An 18,082-nucleotide genomic window follows, 5' to 3' on the forward strand; every position below is an offset into this window, starting at 1 on the left:
CCATTGTGCTCGTCACAATCAGCTTGGGAACACGTGCCAAGGCGAATGTGGGAATTATCGCTTTTTTTAATTAAACAAATGGAGGTAGAATAGTTGTTAGATATAACGGAGTGGCGAAGGTGCTCATAAATATCTGAACACGGCGTTATTCTCTTATATTTGAGCAGGAAATCAAGAGCAATTTTGTTTTTACAACTTAAAAAAATGTTTTGATTTGTGTTTTTTAAACTCCCCGCCGCTGTAGGGCTTAGTCACTTTTTCTTTAGTAGGAATATATATGACATCCATTTCAGTTTATAATTTTGTTTTTCTAGCCTAGAATACGTAGGTCATATTGAAAAATTTTTACTAAAAAAACTGGACAAGTGCGAGTCGGACGCGTCCACCGAGGGTTCCGTAATTTTTAGTATTTGTTATTATAGCGGCAACAGAAATACATCATGTATCATGTGTGAAAATTTCAACTTTCTAGCTATCACGGTTGATGAGATACAGCCTGGTGACAGACAGACGGACAGCGGAGTCTTAGTAATAGGGTCCCGTTTTACCCTTTGGGTACGGAACCCTAAAAAGATCTGCCGTTTCATATGTCAATGTTTTATAGGACAACTTAAAAGAGGGTTGGCTCTATAGTGAAAGTTGTTTAGCATGACTTTGCTATGGTATTATCTACATCGCTACCTCTTAATGTACTTATATGGTAACAAATTCACTGGTAAAAGTTTGGTAAAATATCAGATTGGGTAAAAGTGTCCTTACCGTATTTTTTGTTATCCTTCCCCTTGTCGGACTTGCCGCGCGCAAGCTGCGGCAGGCGGCCGTCCTCTAAATCGTCGTAATCAGGCTGAAAACAAATTATTATAGGCTTAATTATTTGCTTAAATATAAATGGTTTTTATCTAGTAAAGTGCCTATACATTTGAATTGGATACAAAACTATTAGTAGTTAATTGTCTCAATTAGAACTAATATGTTTTAAAATGACACCATTGCCTACATTTCACCATACGCATACATTATCTATATATATATAAACGTATACATAATAATCCTCATTTAATGGCTTCGCCGCACTTGGATTAATAACTAATATTTTATAGTATTTTAATTTTCTTAAAAATATACCAATAGGGCGTATTAAAAACTCAGACAATACAAATCAAAAACATTCCTCCTAAATTATACTTGGTTTTAAAAGAGAAAATTAAATCACTAAATGAAAACTTCTGGATATACTCAAATGGCCATGAAGTATAATTTAATAGACTTATATTGACCGGGATATAGACCGTGATTACCTTTTGTTTTCTCTATATCCCGGTCAATATAAGTCTAGTGAAACTAACCGTGAATCATTCAAAACTCTAATTATAATTAATTTAATAGTTATAAATTACTACAATTTTGAAATACAGGAGTTTTTTTAAGTAATGTCCTATCACAAACTATTTTTTATTTAATTTACTTGTTATGACGATATTCCTGAGATATTTTTACTTGTGTTAATCGTCCAATTGTCCAACAATTTAAAGTCACGTCCCACTTTAACCCGGCCACCTAAAGGTAAACTCATGGCATAATGGTCCGCATTATATCTCGGAATAATTGTGTATTACCAATTATCCTGACACGTCGGATACGATTGAAAAAGGCCCTGTTATTACCATTGCCTTGAACCACTGAAGAAAATAGCTTGAGAATTGCGGAGATATTTTTAAAACAGTTGTTGATTGAACATAAGACACAAGCGCAAAATTATTTTATGCTAACATAACATGACCGTCAAAATATTTTAAGAGCTATTTAAAACCGAATACCTACCTATTTACCATTACTCTATACTAAACACTATGATTTTTTCTATCTAACTATGCTCAACTGATAAGAGACTTGCTAATCTGTATTTGTTTTTGCGAGTTTTCAATATTATGCCACTGTTGGTTGCAAGGAACATCGTCATCGTAACGGAGTACCTAATGAATGCATGTGCTACGAGTTTAGATACTTCCCAGGAACCCACAAAATACATGTACACAAAATACATAATAGGTAACAATAATCATTGTATTCATTTCATACCAGCCCTTGAACACATCTGTATTGAATCAACAGATATGAACTGTTAAAAACTTACACAGTACAAAACTCAGACGGAAAAAGTTATCAAACATGCTTCTGATTTCATTCGGAAGATAAGACATCACTGTTAAGTGATTATGCTTTACCGACATCAATTTCTATTTACAGTCTCTCACGTCCCTGTTTATTGAGATATAACTAGAATTAATCCTTCGTCGAGATAACTTAAACATGACAAGCAAATATCTTTGACCGCCTCCCGTTTTTTCCCGTCTTTAGCTTTCTCTGGGCCTTCATGCATCGTCATTTCGTCGTGACCGTACCGTCGGCCATGGAATCAATTGGTTTATCTATAAAATCACTCAAGGTAATATATCGGATTTGTGATCAAAAGGGCTTTTCAATTTTCGAATCGTTTTATATCGTTTAAGAACATTTCAAAGACGTTTTTACTATGTTAAACGCTGTAACGTTGAACTACTTAAGTAATGGTCTGATTTAACTACCTAAGTAATAAGGACAAAAACTTTATGGCGGAACAATAACTGTCGAATACTTTCAAAAACTGCATTATATGTCAACTAGATGCTGGAAAGTTTGCAATTTGGGACTCACAACGTCACTGTCAAAGCTTTAATGAGAAAAACATATGTATGAGAGGTAATAGAATTATTGTACGAAAACGCAACACTAAATTAAATATCCATTGACAACACTTTTTCTTTTTGCTGGGTTGCTTTTTCACAAAAGTTTGGTTAGAATATATAGAATCAAAAGTAAGTAACAAATTGTACAAATAATAAACATATTATGTTTTGACTGATTCACGGTTAGTTTCACTAGACTTATATTGACCGGGAATAATACAAAAGGTAATCACGGTCTATATCCCGGTCAATATAAGTCTAGTGGAATATATTATGTATTCTTAAAATCACAAGCTAAAGAAACGCTGATATCGGGGGGCGTTCATAACTTTCCAGCCTTGATAAAATCCTTTTATATGACGTCCATATGGGCATTAGTTGCATCCAGTCAACATGCGATAACATCATTGTTCGGCGCCTACGCCATACGACTTTTTACAATATCTAGTCAACTGCTATCTAAAAGTACGTGCTTTAAGATAACCTTTACTTGGTAGGTGTCTTTGTTTTTTGAGTTTGCTATTGTAGTGTGTGGTTCTGATAATTATGCTGATATTATTTTATCTTATCTATTTATTTATTATCATGAACTTTGTTTAAGTACTTTTTTCCTTCTATATTTCTGTCTTATGTTAAGCTAAATATATACTAAAAATCCATGTGAGTATTAAAATAGTGACACACAAAACCACATGATTGTCATCCGCTAATGAGGTCAAACCCTTTACTGTATCTATTCTGCGGAATACTGATAATTGCTGAACGACTGCAATGCGTCGTATTTTGTTTAGATTTTGGAACATATTTTTTTTGTTCATTACGGTGTTTTCCTTCACGGAAACTGCGATATTACGTCGTTCCGAAAAATCTCATTTCATCGATTCAAAAGTCGCATGCATTTTTTACGCTCAATTATCTCTAATCTCTAACCAATATTCATATGTAATTGATTTAAGACAAACTTTTTGTTTGATACTCTTTCAAATATGTCACTGTCAATGCACACTATCTTTGGGACTCCGGTTTCATATTCAACGATCATTAATCACGTCAGTTGACTCGTTTTTGTACTCGATTTGCATTACTTAATCAGTTTTATCGGCCTTTAATGCATTTGTTGGATCAGAATTGCCCGTTGCTAATTCTGTTTCAACAATTTGAAATGGTTTTCATCTTATTTTGACACGACCTTGACGGACAAGGTCGGAGCACGGCTCGGAACCGGTTTATAAAATACCGGTATTTGCCGGTTTATTTCGGTTTTCCACCGAATTTTCATAAGAACGCGAACGTTTATTGTAACCTAAAGAACCGGTTTATTCGATGAGCGACGAGACGCCCAGCCGGCCTGGTGGTGTGCCACGTAAACATAGACATCGACAAGATAGGATCGATCGATAGGAAGAAACCGGTTTTTATTGTTCTATACCGATTAATCTGACAAGAACTTTATGGAAATGTTCTTTTAAAGACAGGTTTCAAAATAACGGTTTTTAGAGCGATACCGAAATTAAAAGGTTTTGCACCAAGTACTTGTAAACACTTTAGAAATATAACCGGACCCGAGCCTTGACCGTGAGCACCAGTCAGCTTTAGCGGCTCAAGCTGATTGGTTCTGGCGAAATGCAGTCGTCTCATAAGGCATTTCGTTTGCACTTATTGGTACGCGTGAGATGCCTGCGTGGTGGTGGCAGTGATAACACGAACCAAGTTCGTATCAAAATGAAATGAAGCCCATATCAATTTATTAAATCAGGATCGGTCTCACATTGCTTAAGAGCTTCCGAGGATTTATTGTTTGAGCTTATTTAGGTATGATTTTTGCAAATCTGTAATTTCGTATGCAAGGACATCATTAAACTTATATTTTGAATTATATATGCAGTATTGCTAATAGCATTGTAAGGGGTTACTTTTATGACTGTGCTAAGAGCAATATTGGAATAAGGTAGGTATCAAAAAAGACAATCAGAAATTGAATTCACATGCCGTATTTTTATTCTTACTAAGTACTGTGCTGGTATATTGTACAAGTGTACAAACTACAAAAGAATATATTTCGATTGGTAATTAATAATAAATGTATTCAAGTCGCAAACTGTGACATAATAAGCAGTGGCATAAAAACGCAGTAGATTGTAGAAACATGGACTCCCCCACAGGTACTATTTTTAGCACTGACCTAAGAGGTCTTACCTAAAAATGCGTTTCTTGCAAAATAAAACTAGTTCTAAATTGAAAAGTGCAGGGAGGAAACCATAGCATTTTATTGTTTAAGGTTTTTTGGAGGTTTTTCAAATCTACTATGGGTGCTATTTAGGAAATTGGCTAATTTTAACTTCGTATATTCAAACGCGGTACGGTGTGTATAAGTATGCAACTTAGTACAGTCGCCATCAGATATATCGGAGCGGCCGAGGTGCTCAAAAATATCTGAACACGCACTTAACGCCTTGACAATAGAGGCGTGTTCAGATATTTGTGAGCACCTTGGCCGCTCCGATATATCTGATGGCGACTGTACATAGAAAACATCTTATTTAGCCTGAAAGAGTAGTCAAAATGCTGGCAAATGCATTCCCTCTTTCAGACTAATTAGGTTATATTTATCTAATGCATATTCTCGTCACTGATCTATATGTCATGTCATATATTAAAGAAAAAGTGGCCGGCCTTCACCACTGGAGGGCTTCGTCACTTTTTCTTTAATATATGACATCTATTACAGTTCATAAAATGAACTGTTATCGCCGTTTATCCTGTGCGGGCCATGACAGTCACGTTATTATTGTCTCTCATCGTGGCTGTTTCGTTTTAACTAGTAAGTGATAGAGTGACTACATGACATGATATAACGCAACCATAATAAATCCACTGGACTTTTCAATGCAATCTCACTTTTGTTGCAACCAAACGAGAAACAAAGCCTAACCGACAGCCATATGATTACGATGCACATTCGTAAGCAATTTTCACTTGATAATAAATTATTTTCTTTATTCCAAGTGCATTATCTAAAGGCAACCGCATTACGAATGTGATGAGTTAAAATCACGAAGGATTTTTTAGCCTTTCAATTTAGCACCAATTTGCCTTTTCTGTAATATTAATGGGTTTAAAATTGGTTTGTAAGGCTAGCCGGTTTAAGAAGCCAGAAAAGGTAACATCCGTTTTAAGTGATCAGAAAATTATTAGTACAGCAATTTAAAGCGGATTTAACTGCATTCTATGATCTAGGTTATGCAGCAGAATGAACCTTCAAGCGAAAATGCTAACTTTTATATGAAACTTGTGGTCCTGGGTACGAATTTCGGTAATGTTTGTGAACGAGGTGACGGGTGACTGTGACTATCAAACCAGAGGCTGCGGTTTCAAACGTGGATTGCACAAATGAACTTAATGCATGAAATATCATTTGGTATTTACCAGTCACTGTAGGGGAGGAAAGCATTTTTAATAACAAAACTTCCGTGAGACACAGACATATTAAATATATTAATAACGGATCACTCACGTGTTTTAAGTCGAAAATGCTCCTGATGACGCTCCTCGGTACGGAGTGAAACATGTCGAGCGTTTTCGACTTAAAACACGTGAGTGACCCGTTATTAATATATTTAATATGAGGAAAGCATTATGAGAATATCAGACTAATCCCAATAGCAAAGCTAGTTTATGGGTTGAAAAGTAAAATGACAGTTCTGGCATCAACTGGAGACCAAGGCCTAACATGTTATATATACGTTAGCTTATGTATGAAAATCAACTGACCTTGGGAATATCAGCAGGCCCGTATCCATTCTCCCTCGGCGGCAGTTTCGGGGGCTTGTCCCCCCGCCGCTGTCCCATCTGCATCATCAGCTGTTCCCTGGTGGCAGCCACCACACCGTGGCCGTTCAGCCCATAGCCCGAGCTCCCTGAGGACCCGGAGTTGGCGTTGGAGCTGGCGATGCTGTAGGGGTCCTCGTCGGGGATCGGGATGCGCGGACGGTTCTTGATGTCCATGGGGCGTTGGACTGGAATGAAGAATTCTTTGTTAAAATATTCCACAGATCCTTTAGGGACACTACATTATCACAGAATTTCCATCTTTTCGCTGAATAAGGGTAGGTTGCACCAAACTGTCTGTCGCCGTTATAACTCACTGCTGACTAATGTTGATCAGTCCATCAATTATAATTGTTGCAACTGGCTCTTAGTACCTATATGTGCCATTCTCAACCAAAAGGGTACTTGGTTGAAAACGTCACATATGAATTAGTAAGTTAAATCTCTCAACAATATTTACAAAAGTTTAATTAAACGGCACTCGGCCCCATAACTAACTGGAATTTATTTATTTAATGAATGACATTTAATGCAAGTAACATAATAACAAAACGCCCGGCTATCAAAACATTCATGTTATCATGATTCCCAAATAAGACTCAAGAGTTGGTTGAAATTATCAGTTTTACTATTTGAATGAAGTGTTTTACATAGGACTCTTTTGCAATTTTGAATAGTAATCGCATAAGAAGTTCGTGTTAACTCCTTAAGGTTAATAGATTTAGATAACGCCTGTGTTTAAGAAAAATAACCTAACAAGTACACTACTGAATTTTGCCACCTTTTAAGCATGCAAAAACTGCTCTACTATTCAGTACCCGAAACACAAAACTAATCAAGTATTTTTGCTCCAAACAATTTAACCTCTAATACCTAAGCACTATATACTAAAATAGCCTAAACGTTCACGTTTTGAACCACTCAAGTACTCACAGTATTACCAAACCCAATAAGCATTCGGTACAATTCGTAAATGCTTGCAGCAAGCGAAGTGAATTCTCGTGACGATGCATCGGATGGCAATCATGCCGCTTCACGACAATCAACCTACACATTTCAACTACAAAACGACATATACACACACTAAGTACACGTCGGGTCGTATCTTTAGTCAGGATGCCCGTGTAGTTATTAGCTAAAGGTTCTTTCATTATTCTGGGTCATTGTCTTTTGACACCTTAATGTCAGATTGTCGATAGTTTAAGGGCGGTTCTATTATATGTCAGAACGATTAGCAAATATGATTTTCTAATGACACTCTCTATTAAGCGAAGCGTCAACAGATCACGAATTCGATTTGCATGGTTCATAAATTCATAATAACTACATATGTGCCATTGCCCATGCTGTTAATTTATAATTTGTAAACCATATTGTAGACGTAAGATTCACTTATGATAAAGAGTTTTGCTGACATTTGACATAGTTAATCCCTAAACAAGTTTCGCACCTATTTTACGAAACGTGTAATAAACAACAGAATAAATCGGAAAGTCACAAGCTCATGTAAGTTTTTACACAATAGCTTTACTAGTTATAATTGTAAACACATCAAAAATCTTGTTAACTCAAACGCCAAAGAAGCGGCACTAACCAATACTTATTATGTTTCGTATTGATAGCTCACCTGTTAACACAAATTGTTTATAAGTAAAAAGTCATAACTTCTTAAAAGATAAGCCCTTTTAAAAGTAAATATATAATGATAGATTGAACATTTGACAAAGCGGAAGAAAACCTCTAAGTAATATTGGGTAATGTATACCCACTATTATTACATTGTAAGCATTATGGTACCTTTGGACGTATCCAATTATAATAATGCATTTGGTTCTGTGATATAATTCATTAGCAGTTGTTTCTATTAGTGATTTCATTTGGTTCAGGAAGTTGTTCTATTTTGAAGGTTGATCAGATCAGATAAAATAACCTATAGTTAAATAATAGCAGATTAATGATATTTTGATCTAAATTGGTTTAACGAAGTACCATTAAGTTTTATAAAAAAAATAAAAGACCTGTTTTATAAGACAATTGAAAATGAGCACAAATTTTAAATTGGCTTCAGTTGTGCAAAACTGTTTAAAGAATATAAAAAGTACTAAAACACGTGCCTTTTAAGTTTCATGCTTTATTAATGTTTCATTTCAACTTTAAATTAAATTTAATTAAATAATCATTTATTCCGGAATATAAATTTCCATAATGTATTAGTAGCTTATTACTAAAATGTTTAACCTATGTTAGTGATACTATTAATTATGTTATATGTAACTTATTCTATCACAAGCATGTAGATAGCCTACACGCTTTCTACATGCAATATTGCCAGAAAGCGCCGTCTACCCTGTCCGTGACTGTGGCAAGGAGACTGTTGGCGCTGCCATTAGCATATTTTTTTAAGCGCTATACATTAACTTTATTCACATAATACGGTCACCGAATGCAAAGTATGAGGTTGCTAGGCAAATTATGATTTTCATTACTGTGAGCAACTTTTGTTACGAGAGCAAACCTGAATTTAAAAAAATGTGGTGTTTCGTACTAAAGTTCAACTCGACAATTGTATGGCGATCAGGTTATTTTTTTTGGAATTTCAAAGTTGGTACTATAATATAAAAGTTGATCAGAGAAATGAGTAGAAACGCATACATATATCTTGTATCACCTAAACAATGTCACCCAGTATTTTCGTAGAATACAAATAAATAACATTACCAGATGTAAAAAAAAAAACCCTACAAACTTGTGGAAATTCCGTAGACGCAACAGGATTAGAATCTAGATTAGCTCACACACCGTGAATACCAATGTATCTATTTTAAATATCTTGTTACCAAAAGATTCATTCTTGGTTGCTCCATTTTTGCGCCAACCAGCCATTTTGATATCGCTTCTTATTGTCGTTCTGTTTTGCATAACATCGGTCACGATCTTAATGTTTCAATTGCCTGGTTTCGGTGGAGGCCAATTTTGCTTTAATAATTTGATTTAGTTTTTTTTTCTTATTTTGATACGACCTTCAGTCGTGTCATCAAACATCTCACGCGCACAAAAAAAAAGATTTGATTTGATTTGAAATGCCTTATGAGAAGACTTCAGTAGGCCGAGCACATGATTGGCGCGACAGTATCTCGCCGCGAGATAGACTACCCGCCTTTTACTAACTGTATGAAATAAAGAGGGACGGGTAGTCTATCTCCCGGCGAGATACTCTCGCGCCAATTATGTACTAGCCCGGCAGGTGGCCTAGCCAAGATGCCAATCGTTGATGCTAATTGAAACTAAAATAATGTGTGAAAAATAGTATTACTCATTTATTTACATAATAGATATAATATATACAGGAGGTATTACAGTAACTGTACAAATCTCTCTTCTTCTTTTTATGCCATGTCCTCGTCGGACGTCGGCGACCATCTCTCGGAACTTATTCCTATCCTGTGCCATTCTGTTCAGGTTGGCAGCGTCATTAATATGAGTCCAGCTTTTAATATTATCCATCCAGGCTAGCTTCCTTCTTCCTGTACTTCTTTTAAAAATACACTAGTATACTAAATTAGTAACTAGCTTAAATCTAAAATAGGCCCTTGAGGCATTGCACCAAGAGTCCAAGAATGCTGGCGGCATTTCCTCGTTTGAATGAAAATAGTCTTGTGGCTTTTCGTAGCAATTTTTGGAGTTTGTCGATATCATCTTGGCTAATGCCCCAGATTGTATTTCGTCAGCATCAATCACAAAATATTTTCAAACCGTTAAACCGGAATCGTCCCCCCGAAGTCAATTCTGCAGTAATGGGTATCGCCGAACGGTGCCATTCCGAGCCGGTGATCTAGTTATGCCATACTAAGTCACGAATACGACGACCTTCATGATGAAATCGAAATTTGTCGGAGTGTGTATGAAGAAGTGTTGAAAACAGTAGTTTTTACGGTAAGTAAACAAACGAGCATGAATGTAAATGTGCTCTAAGGCTCTACTTGCATTCTCAAGATTGCAGATGGATAGACAATTTTTGACGTGATAACGTAATCGATGAACACCGGTAGCATGCAAGAAAAAGTGTCACGTTGTGGACCTTTACGGCCACGGAACGTTACGGCCTTTTCATCAATGTTTTCTTATGACGTTATCACGCAAAATTATCGTCCGTACACCGACTTTACAGACAATATTTTTTTTTTCAAAACTGAGATGGCCTTGTAAAAAAATGCAGCCTTACCCTTACACCTTAACAATAGTGGTGTGGCATTGAAAATCGTTCCCGGACTAATTACAAATCTTATTTAACCTATATAGATCAGTATCATTTAATATTAGGCGCGTTACTTATCACTAAAAGCGATAGTGATAGGCTGAAGGTCCCGCCGCCCTAAATGATCTTATGAGGCAAAGATAATATCGTGACGATCTCTCTCTCTCTTAATGTGAGAAGCATTAGCGTGGCCTATCGATTACACGCACTTAGCAGTCAATCGATAAGGCCAGTTGCATCGATATCACGCCTCAAACTATCGATTGAGAAACAGTAGCATCAGGTGAGTTCGATGACACCGCCATTTAGGATCTAATATCTACAAAAACGGCATCCATACAGCAGTGTCACGACTTACAATAGAAAACATCGGCTGCTAGATTTATTTGAGTTCCCCAACCCGATAAACGGCACCAGACCGCGAAACCACTAGGAAATCTAGGAACCTATCTTATCCGGAATCACGGGAATCTTGTGCGGTTTCTTTCCCATAGATACCGGCAAAACCAATGTTGATAGTTGTTAAGTTGGCAATATGGATGGTTAGAAATGGTCAAGACTGAAATGAGGTACAATACAACATAGATCGAAGGAAGATTGCATTGTTGCACAATAAAGACTACTGAGTGAGCCCCTGCATATTTGATGCGGTTGCGTGCCTTGAGAACTAAATCAGATCCGTAGTTTGTTATAAAATTGCGCATCCTAAATATAACCACAGCTGTAGCAGATGTAGAAATAGCTTCCGGATTCTCTAAGCCTCCTGTGGCATATTTAAATTGGTATTGATATTGAGCATCTGCATTTATCAGCTGTTCACCAATTCCGGAAGACTTGTGGGCAATTATAGTGCGTCCAACTTACAGCCTTGCCATTTTTAAAACCAGTTCACTTTTATTCGACGAGACTATTATTGGGAACCAGTTGATGATTCTTTTTAAGGCCGTCATATATTTGTGTCTTTACAACTGACTTGAACGGAAGAGGTCCTATTTATAGACGATGTTAACATATTTAACCAGGCGCCTAGTTAACAATTTTTTAAGTGAATTCTTCATTCAAGATTAAATCTCAAGGATCTTTACCTGGATTCATCTATAAAATTGCAAAAAAAGTCTTTTGTAAAACTTTTCCTTTCCATGGCTTTTCCTTAGCCATTATTCATATAAATACATCAAAGGTGGATCAGTACAGTTGATTTTTAATTACCTACAGCCTAGTTAAGTTTTTACACTATTTTTTTAATATTGTCTTCGGTTACCGCGATAGTTACTCATGAAATAAAACTATGAAAACGGATTATATCGCGTATATTGAATTTATAATACATCCCGACGTTTCGAACTCTTTACAGCGTTCGTGGTCAACGGGTGACTGAGGAAAAATTACAAAATGCAAAAATACCCACATACTAAAATAATGAACAATCATAGACTACAAACTTTAAGGCTGGTTGTACATGCAAAATCGGTTCATAAGGCTAGTTATACACTATAATTATTTTTCAAGTAAAGATATATATATATACGCGATAAAAAAAACGAACGCTGTAAAGAGTTCGAAACGTCGGGATGTATTATAAATTCAATATACGCGATATAATCCGTTTTCATAGTTTTATTTCACTATTTTTTTAGTTATTTCAAGTTAAATAAAGTCAAGGTCCAGATCGGTACAGTGCCAGTTTTGCGTGAGAATGTATTCATAATTATATATTCGTTAATTTCAACGATAAGGTGTGGAGGTCGGCTTATTGTTATATCGTTGTAGGTTTGAGACAAGGTAACTGTATCATTGTTGGTATATTCGGCGTTGGGGCCGGGAACATACAAAACGTCGTATGTATTGTAGCTTTCTTTAAGCGCGTACGCCTTTTTAGAATTGGATTCGTTCAATTCCATTCAATGTTAATTGGATAGGTGATGACTCGTGACGTTTGATTGAGTCCTTGTAATATTTGTACAATACACACAAGATTGATCGTTTGTATACATATACGTAAGAACACACTCGATGGATAGAGACATTTGTTTAAGAGTAAAAGTATCTATCGTAAAACAATAGCGAAATTTTGAATAAATATCTTGATTACTATGAATTAGACTTCAATATTTTTTTTAACGATGGCATAACTTAACGCTCTGTTTCACGCGCTTTTTGGTTTAAAATTAAAAATAAAGATGTACTTATTCTGGTCTCGTACGAGAAAATAGTCATGTATTTAGTAGCTGGTTTAAATTTTCAGAGCCAGGACTTATTCCTGTTTTAATATTTACATTGTCATGACCAGTATGTCACTGTCTCTGATTACATTGCGTAGTTTATTTGCTATGACATTTATTGTGCCTTTTATGCCAGCTCACACCGGTCTTGTGATATTTCTCCCGATTCATTTATTTACTTTGTCGCAAACAATGTTTTGAACTTATTGTTTTATGACAATGGGACAGACAACAAATTGCTGCAATTTTTAACTTGATCTAGATTTAGTTTTAAAAGTTATAGTTCATTTGTTTAAATGGAAACTTAGATTTTGTAATTATGACAATTTAATCAAAGTAAAATCAGTATTTGCATATATTTTATATAAATCAATGGCTTTTTGACAGTAGCGTATTTAATAACAAAAAATGCTTCTTGAACAATCTTTAAGCGAGGTTTAGACTAGCAAGAACTTGCATGCATTAAATGTGATTTAATAAGTTCTTGCTAGTCTAAACCTTGCTTTACATTGTGGATAATTGCTAAATAGATATTAAGCTGGAAGCTACTGTGTACTTAGCATTTAAAAGTTATTTTTAATTTTATAAAGAAAAGAAAGAAAAGAAAAACAAAACGATTATGTGTAATCAATATGGTAGGATCACATTTTTTCGTCATAGTTTCGATCATCGATCATAGTTTCTTATCAAAATAAGTGAAGTTAACAGACGTAAGGTCAATAAAAAACCTATTACACATTCGATAATGCGGAAGCACCCAAAATACACACATGTTCATTAAATCTTGGACCCTATACGTATGGCGCTCTAGTATCTAAACATATTAGCAAAAACGAGACACTCATTGCCTAGAAGTTTTTGTCATATTTTAAACTTGTTATTCATGCAGATTTTTAATTTTTTTTTATTAACTTGTGTTGGTTTTAAAAAACGGTCTCCTCCTATTTGCAATTAACTACTTGGTAACTTATATATAAATAATTTGGAGCAAAAAACGTAACAGTCGCTATGCATAACAGCTTTGTGATTTAATTACCACCAATATTTATTTACGTACTGCTTAAGTTCCAGGTAGCATTTATACGTCATTATGACGTCCGTTACATCATTTTGACGTATAAATTACGTCATTATGACGTCGCTGACGTCACTGCTACCTGGGGTGAAGTGATTAATAGAGTAGGGCTTCACTTAATATAAATAAATAAATATTTGGAGACAATCTTACACAGACCGACCTAGCCCCAAACTAAGCAAAGCTTGTACTATGGGTATTAGGGGATGATATACATACGTATATAGATAAATACATACTTATATACATACATGGAAAAGTCATATAGGTATATTTAAAATTAGAACGTGCCTGATACGTAGCTTATTGTTTACGTATCTAAAACTATCTACATTTTACATATCATACTTATTTAGATTCTAATAAATCCGATAGGTTAAAAATGTGTTTATTTTTTACCGAAATAGTGTTTTTAAGTCACTGTTTTGTAAATCGTGAATCCGCGAATTCGTTATCCATTCGTTAGCTATACCATGCAAAAACACCATGTTTTAATGGCTAAGGTCGATTATCGTGAGCTTAAAATACTGTAGTATTATTCATAGGATTTGTCAGCCACTTCTCCATGAACAAACCAGTATATTAGGCCTGAATTAGTTAAGTATACAGTCAGGAAGAGAGGTCTTTAACTCAAACTCTACTGCATAAATAACAGGCTATTTGACTAATTTTTGAAAATGGTTTTAATTGAAGGTTTATGACTTAATAATTACACTACATTGATATTTCCGTGAAATTTCCTGTATTAAATATAAAAAAACAATGTTAAAGTTTATTTATTTTGAACGCGCCTTAAACGCTGTTTTTGCAAAGGGGCTAATCACGTGACACGTGTGACGTCACACGCGAGTAAACTCAGTCAATGACCTTAGTAAATCTTATGGTTTATGTGCATTGAATTGATTATTTCACTGTAAAATGGTATATAAATGGTGTATAGTGCCGCAATGTTCAAGTACGACTATAAAAAATCCAGATAAATTGATTGTTTCAGTTCCAACGAATCCCAAAAAAAGAAAAATGTGGTTAAAACTAGCGCGAAGAGACCCAAAGAGCATTTTAGCGCATACAAATGTTTTTATGTGTGAAGACCACTTCGATGTAAGTAATATTTAACTGCATATTTATTAATATGGTAGTTAAAGCAGCGGATTTTGTTGTATATGTTTACAATCGGGTCTATCGCGAATTTATTTTGTTACCTTTATTTACCGACATTTCGACACAGGTTTCACTGGTCGTGGTCGCGGTCAACTGATGTCCCAGCAAAATGTCAAAACAGAGATTTGTGTGACTACCCGACGAAAAGTGTATTTAATATGTGTTCAAAACGCGAAAGTTTTAAATGTTATAAAGTACCTATATATATTGAACAATAAAATAACAAAATGTATATTTTCAAATCGTATCGTAACCGTATTTAATCGTTTAATTTAATGATCTATTAAAATTTTAGATAAAATTAGATTAAAATTTAATAATACTTAATAAAATGAATTATGAAATTGCTGTTTTAAATTATTTTGCACGTGAAATTATTTACGAATTGTTATGTATATATATAAATGAGGCTATAAAAATAATAAAATACAGGTTGTATTGCAACCCTTAACCCTATTTTGCGTGGTGAATATATAGGTCATACTCTACTAAGCAACTTTTACTATGGGATCAATCCCGAATTTGCGAAAAAATAATTGGCTGGTTCATTCACATCGGCTGATTAGGTGTCAATGTTTTAAAAAATTAATATGACCTACATGTTCCTCGCAAAGTTTGGCTAAAGGTTAAAAAAACCCCGTAGTTGGTATATTTTGAGATCAATCTATACTTGTTTAAAGTCGAGACAAAATGTTTTGTGAATTTCCAGGCTGGTCGGTTCACATTGAACTTGAAATGATGATCAATAGACTAGTTTTTAGCACGGAAGTTTTTTTTGGTCAAAATTATGAACTCATGTGCCTGCGTCGTATATTATAATAATTTTGGACAAATTTAATTGTTTCTAGCCGTTTGCGTCAGTAATTTTAAGCGTGAGTTATTTTTTATACAATGTGATTTAATGCTAATTTTATTTTATTGAGCTAACTTAAAACGAATTTAAAAACATATTTTTAGCTTATATATGCAGATTGGTACACTCATTTAGCTATAAGTTTATTTATTGGTGAAATCAGCAATATTTTTCAGCAATATGTTAGTAAAAGACAGAGGAGTGTTAGGGTCGGCAACGCGCATGTAACTCCTCTGGAGTTGCAGGCGTACATAGGCTATGGAGACTGCTTAACATCAGGCGGGCCGTATGCTTGTTTGCCACCGACCTACTATAAAAAAAACAATAAATCACATTATATTTTATAAAGTAGAAATGTTGATTTAGTAGTGTAAAAAATGCTTAAATTCAACACGTAAAAATGAAAATTTTAAAATAAAATACAATCCTGTTTAAAGATATTAATTGACATATTTAATCCATAAATCTTTAAATAAATCAACAAAATTCTTTGGTACCGTTTTCACCATTCCTGATTTCACAATAAAAGTAGAGTCTGAACTCATAACTAGTTCTTCTTCCATCTTTACGGTCATTAATTATAAAACAGACAAATCTCAGCAATTAACAATACTAAGTGTTCAAACTAAACCAGATCGTGAGACAATGACATAATGAGACGCTCTGTTTAAACAACATTTAAACCAAGTACGTTGCTTTCTCATTAATAAAATTAAATGAACAATATGTATTTAATAATTTAAATATTTTTATACTAAATACCAATTTTAGCACCATTTTTAGACAAAGTAAAACGAAAAAAATATCGGGATGACCGATGCTACGAAAAGTCACGTGACTATTTCCATAAGTTATTTAAGTTTAGTTTTTTTTATACCACGACGGTGGCAAACAAGCATACGGCCCACCTGATGGTAAGCAGTCACCGTAGCCTATGGACGCCTGCAACACCAGATATATTACATGCGCGTTGCCGACCCTTAGATTGACGTTTTCTATCAACAATTGCCTTCTTAGCTAGGCCTCCTGTTTTTTAAGTATATAAATAATATAAAAAAGATTTAAACCCCGCAATCTTTTAGCGTTACCATCTTATTATAAACATTAATGATCACCTAGGAAGGTATTAACCTAACCACTGAATTATGTTTTTTATACTAAAATTATAGCTCTGTAATTTTTCACCTAGATCCGTTTTTGGGTACGAATAACGTGTTATTTAGTTGATAATTATGATGCTTGTTCCTCATTATTCTCATCAATTTAAAATAAAAACCTTCAAGTTACTTAAATGAAATATTATTGTAATTTTTGACGGTAAATTAATTTTGATTTAAATTCGGATTTAATTGCAGAGTAAATTAAGTACCAAACTAGATTTAAACATTTTGTAATTTCTAATAATTACTTAACACATTAATAACTCGACTTATTTTAACGAAATCTTTTTTAACATTTCTATATTGCGAATTTTTCATGCATTCAAATATAGAAGCAATATTATAAGTTTTCCCCTTTGAATTAATTGTATTAATTTTCAAAATCAACAAATGGTAAGTCAAACTGGTTTCAATTAGGTACATTCAATGATAAATGCGCCAAGGTTTTCGACACTGATTATTGACCATTTTTCAACCTTATTGTAATTACATAAGGCCTACTTAAAGTTAAATAAGTTTCAATTACATAGTCGCTACGTCTGTATCGGTCAACTAAAGACACTTGGTTTTACCAGAGCACAGTAAATACGGAAGACTGATAACCCACATACAAAACCGCGGTCCCCTGAGCGCCTAGGTGTAGATGTAGGTGGCGCTATTTATTATTGTTGCATTTTAGCTATTTATGTATGAAAACTCTCACCTTAAATATGACGTCTGTCATAGGCAAGAAAGTACAATAAATTTTTATAAAAGCATTAGCATATTTATATTTAATGGCGTCTTCTAGTAAACACTCTTT

The 18,082-nt window shown here is 34.5% G+C and overlaps 1 protein-coding gene across 4 annotated transcripts in view; it reads right to left on the bottom strand.

The window, feature by feature from the left end:
• LOC134755650 (uncharacterized) overlaps positions 1-18,082 on the bottom strand; it is a 276,948-nt gene that overhangs the window by 4,271 nt on the left and 254,595 nt on the right. For all 4 annotated transcript variants that reach the window (XM_063692177.1, XM_063692179.1, XM_063692176.1 and 1 more), the window contains exons 7-8: positions 6,498-6,742; positions 760-844 (exon numbers count right to left, since the gene is read on the bottom strand). In XM_063692177.1, the coding sequence (XP_063548247.1) occupies positions 760-844; positions 6,498-6,742 (330 nt within the window). The remainder of the gene's footprint in view (positions 1-759; positions 845-6,497; positions 6,743-18,082) is intronic.

Source organism: Cydia strobilella, chromosome 3 (genome assembly GCF_947568885.1).
Source record: "Cydia strobilella chromosome 3, ilCydStro3.1, whole genome shotgun sequence".
NCBI lineage: Eukaryota > Metazoa > Arthropoda > Insecta > Lepidoptera > Tortricidae > Cydia > Cydia strobilella.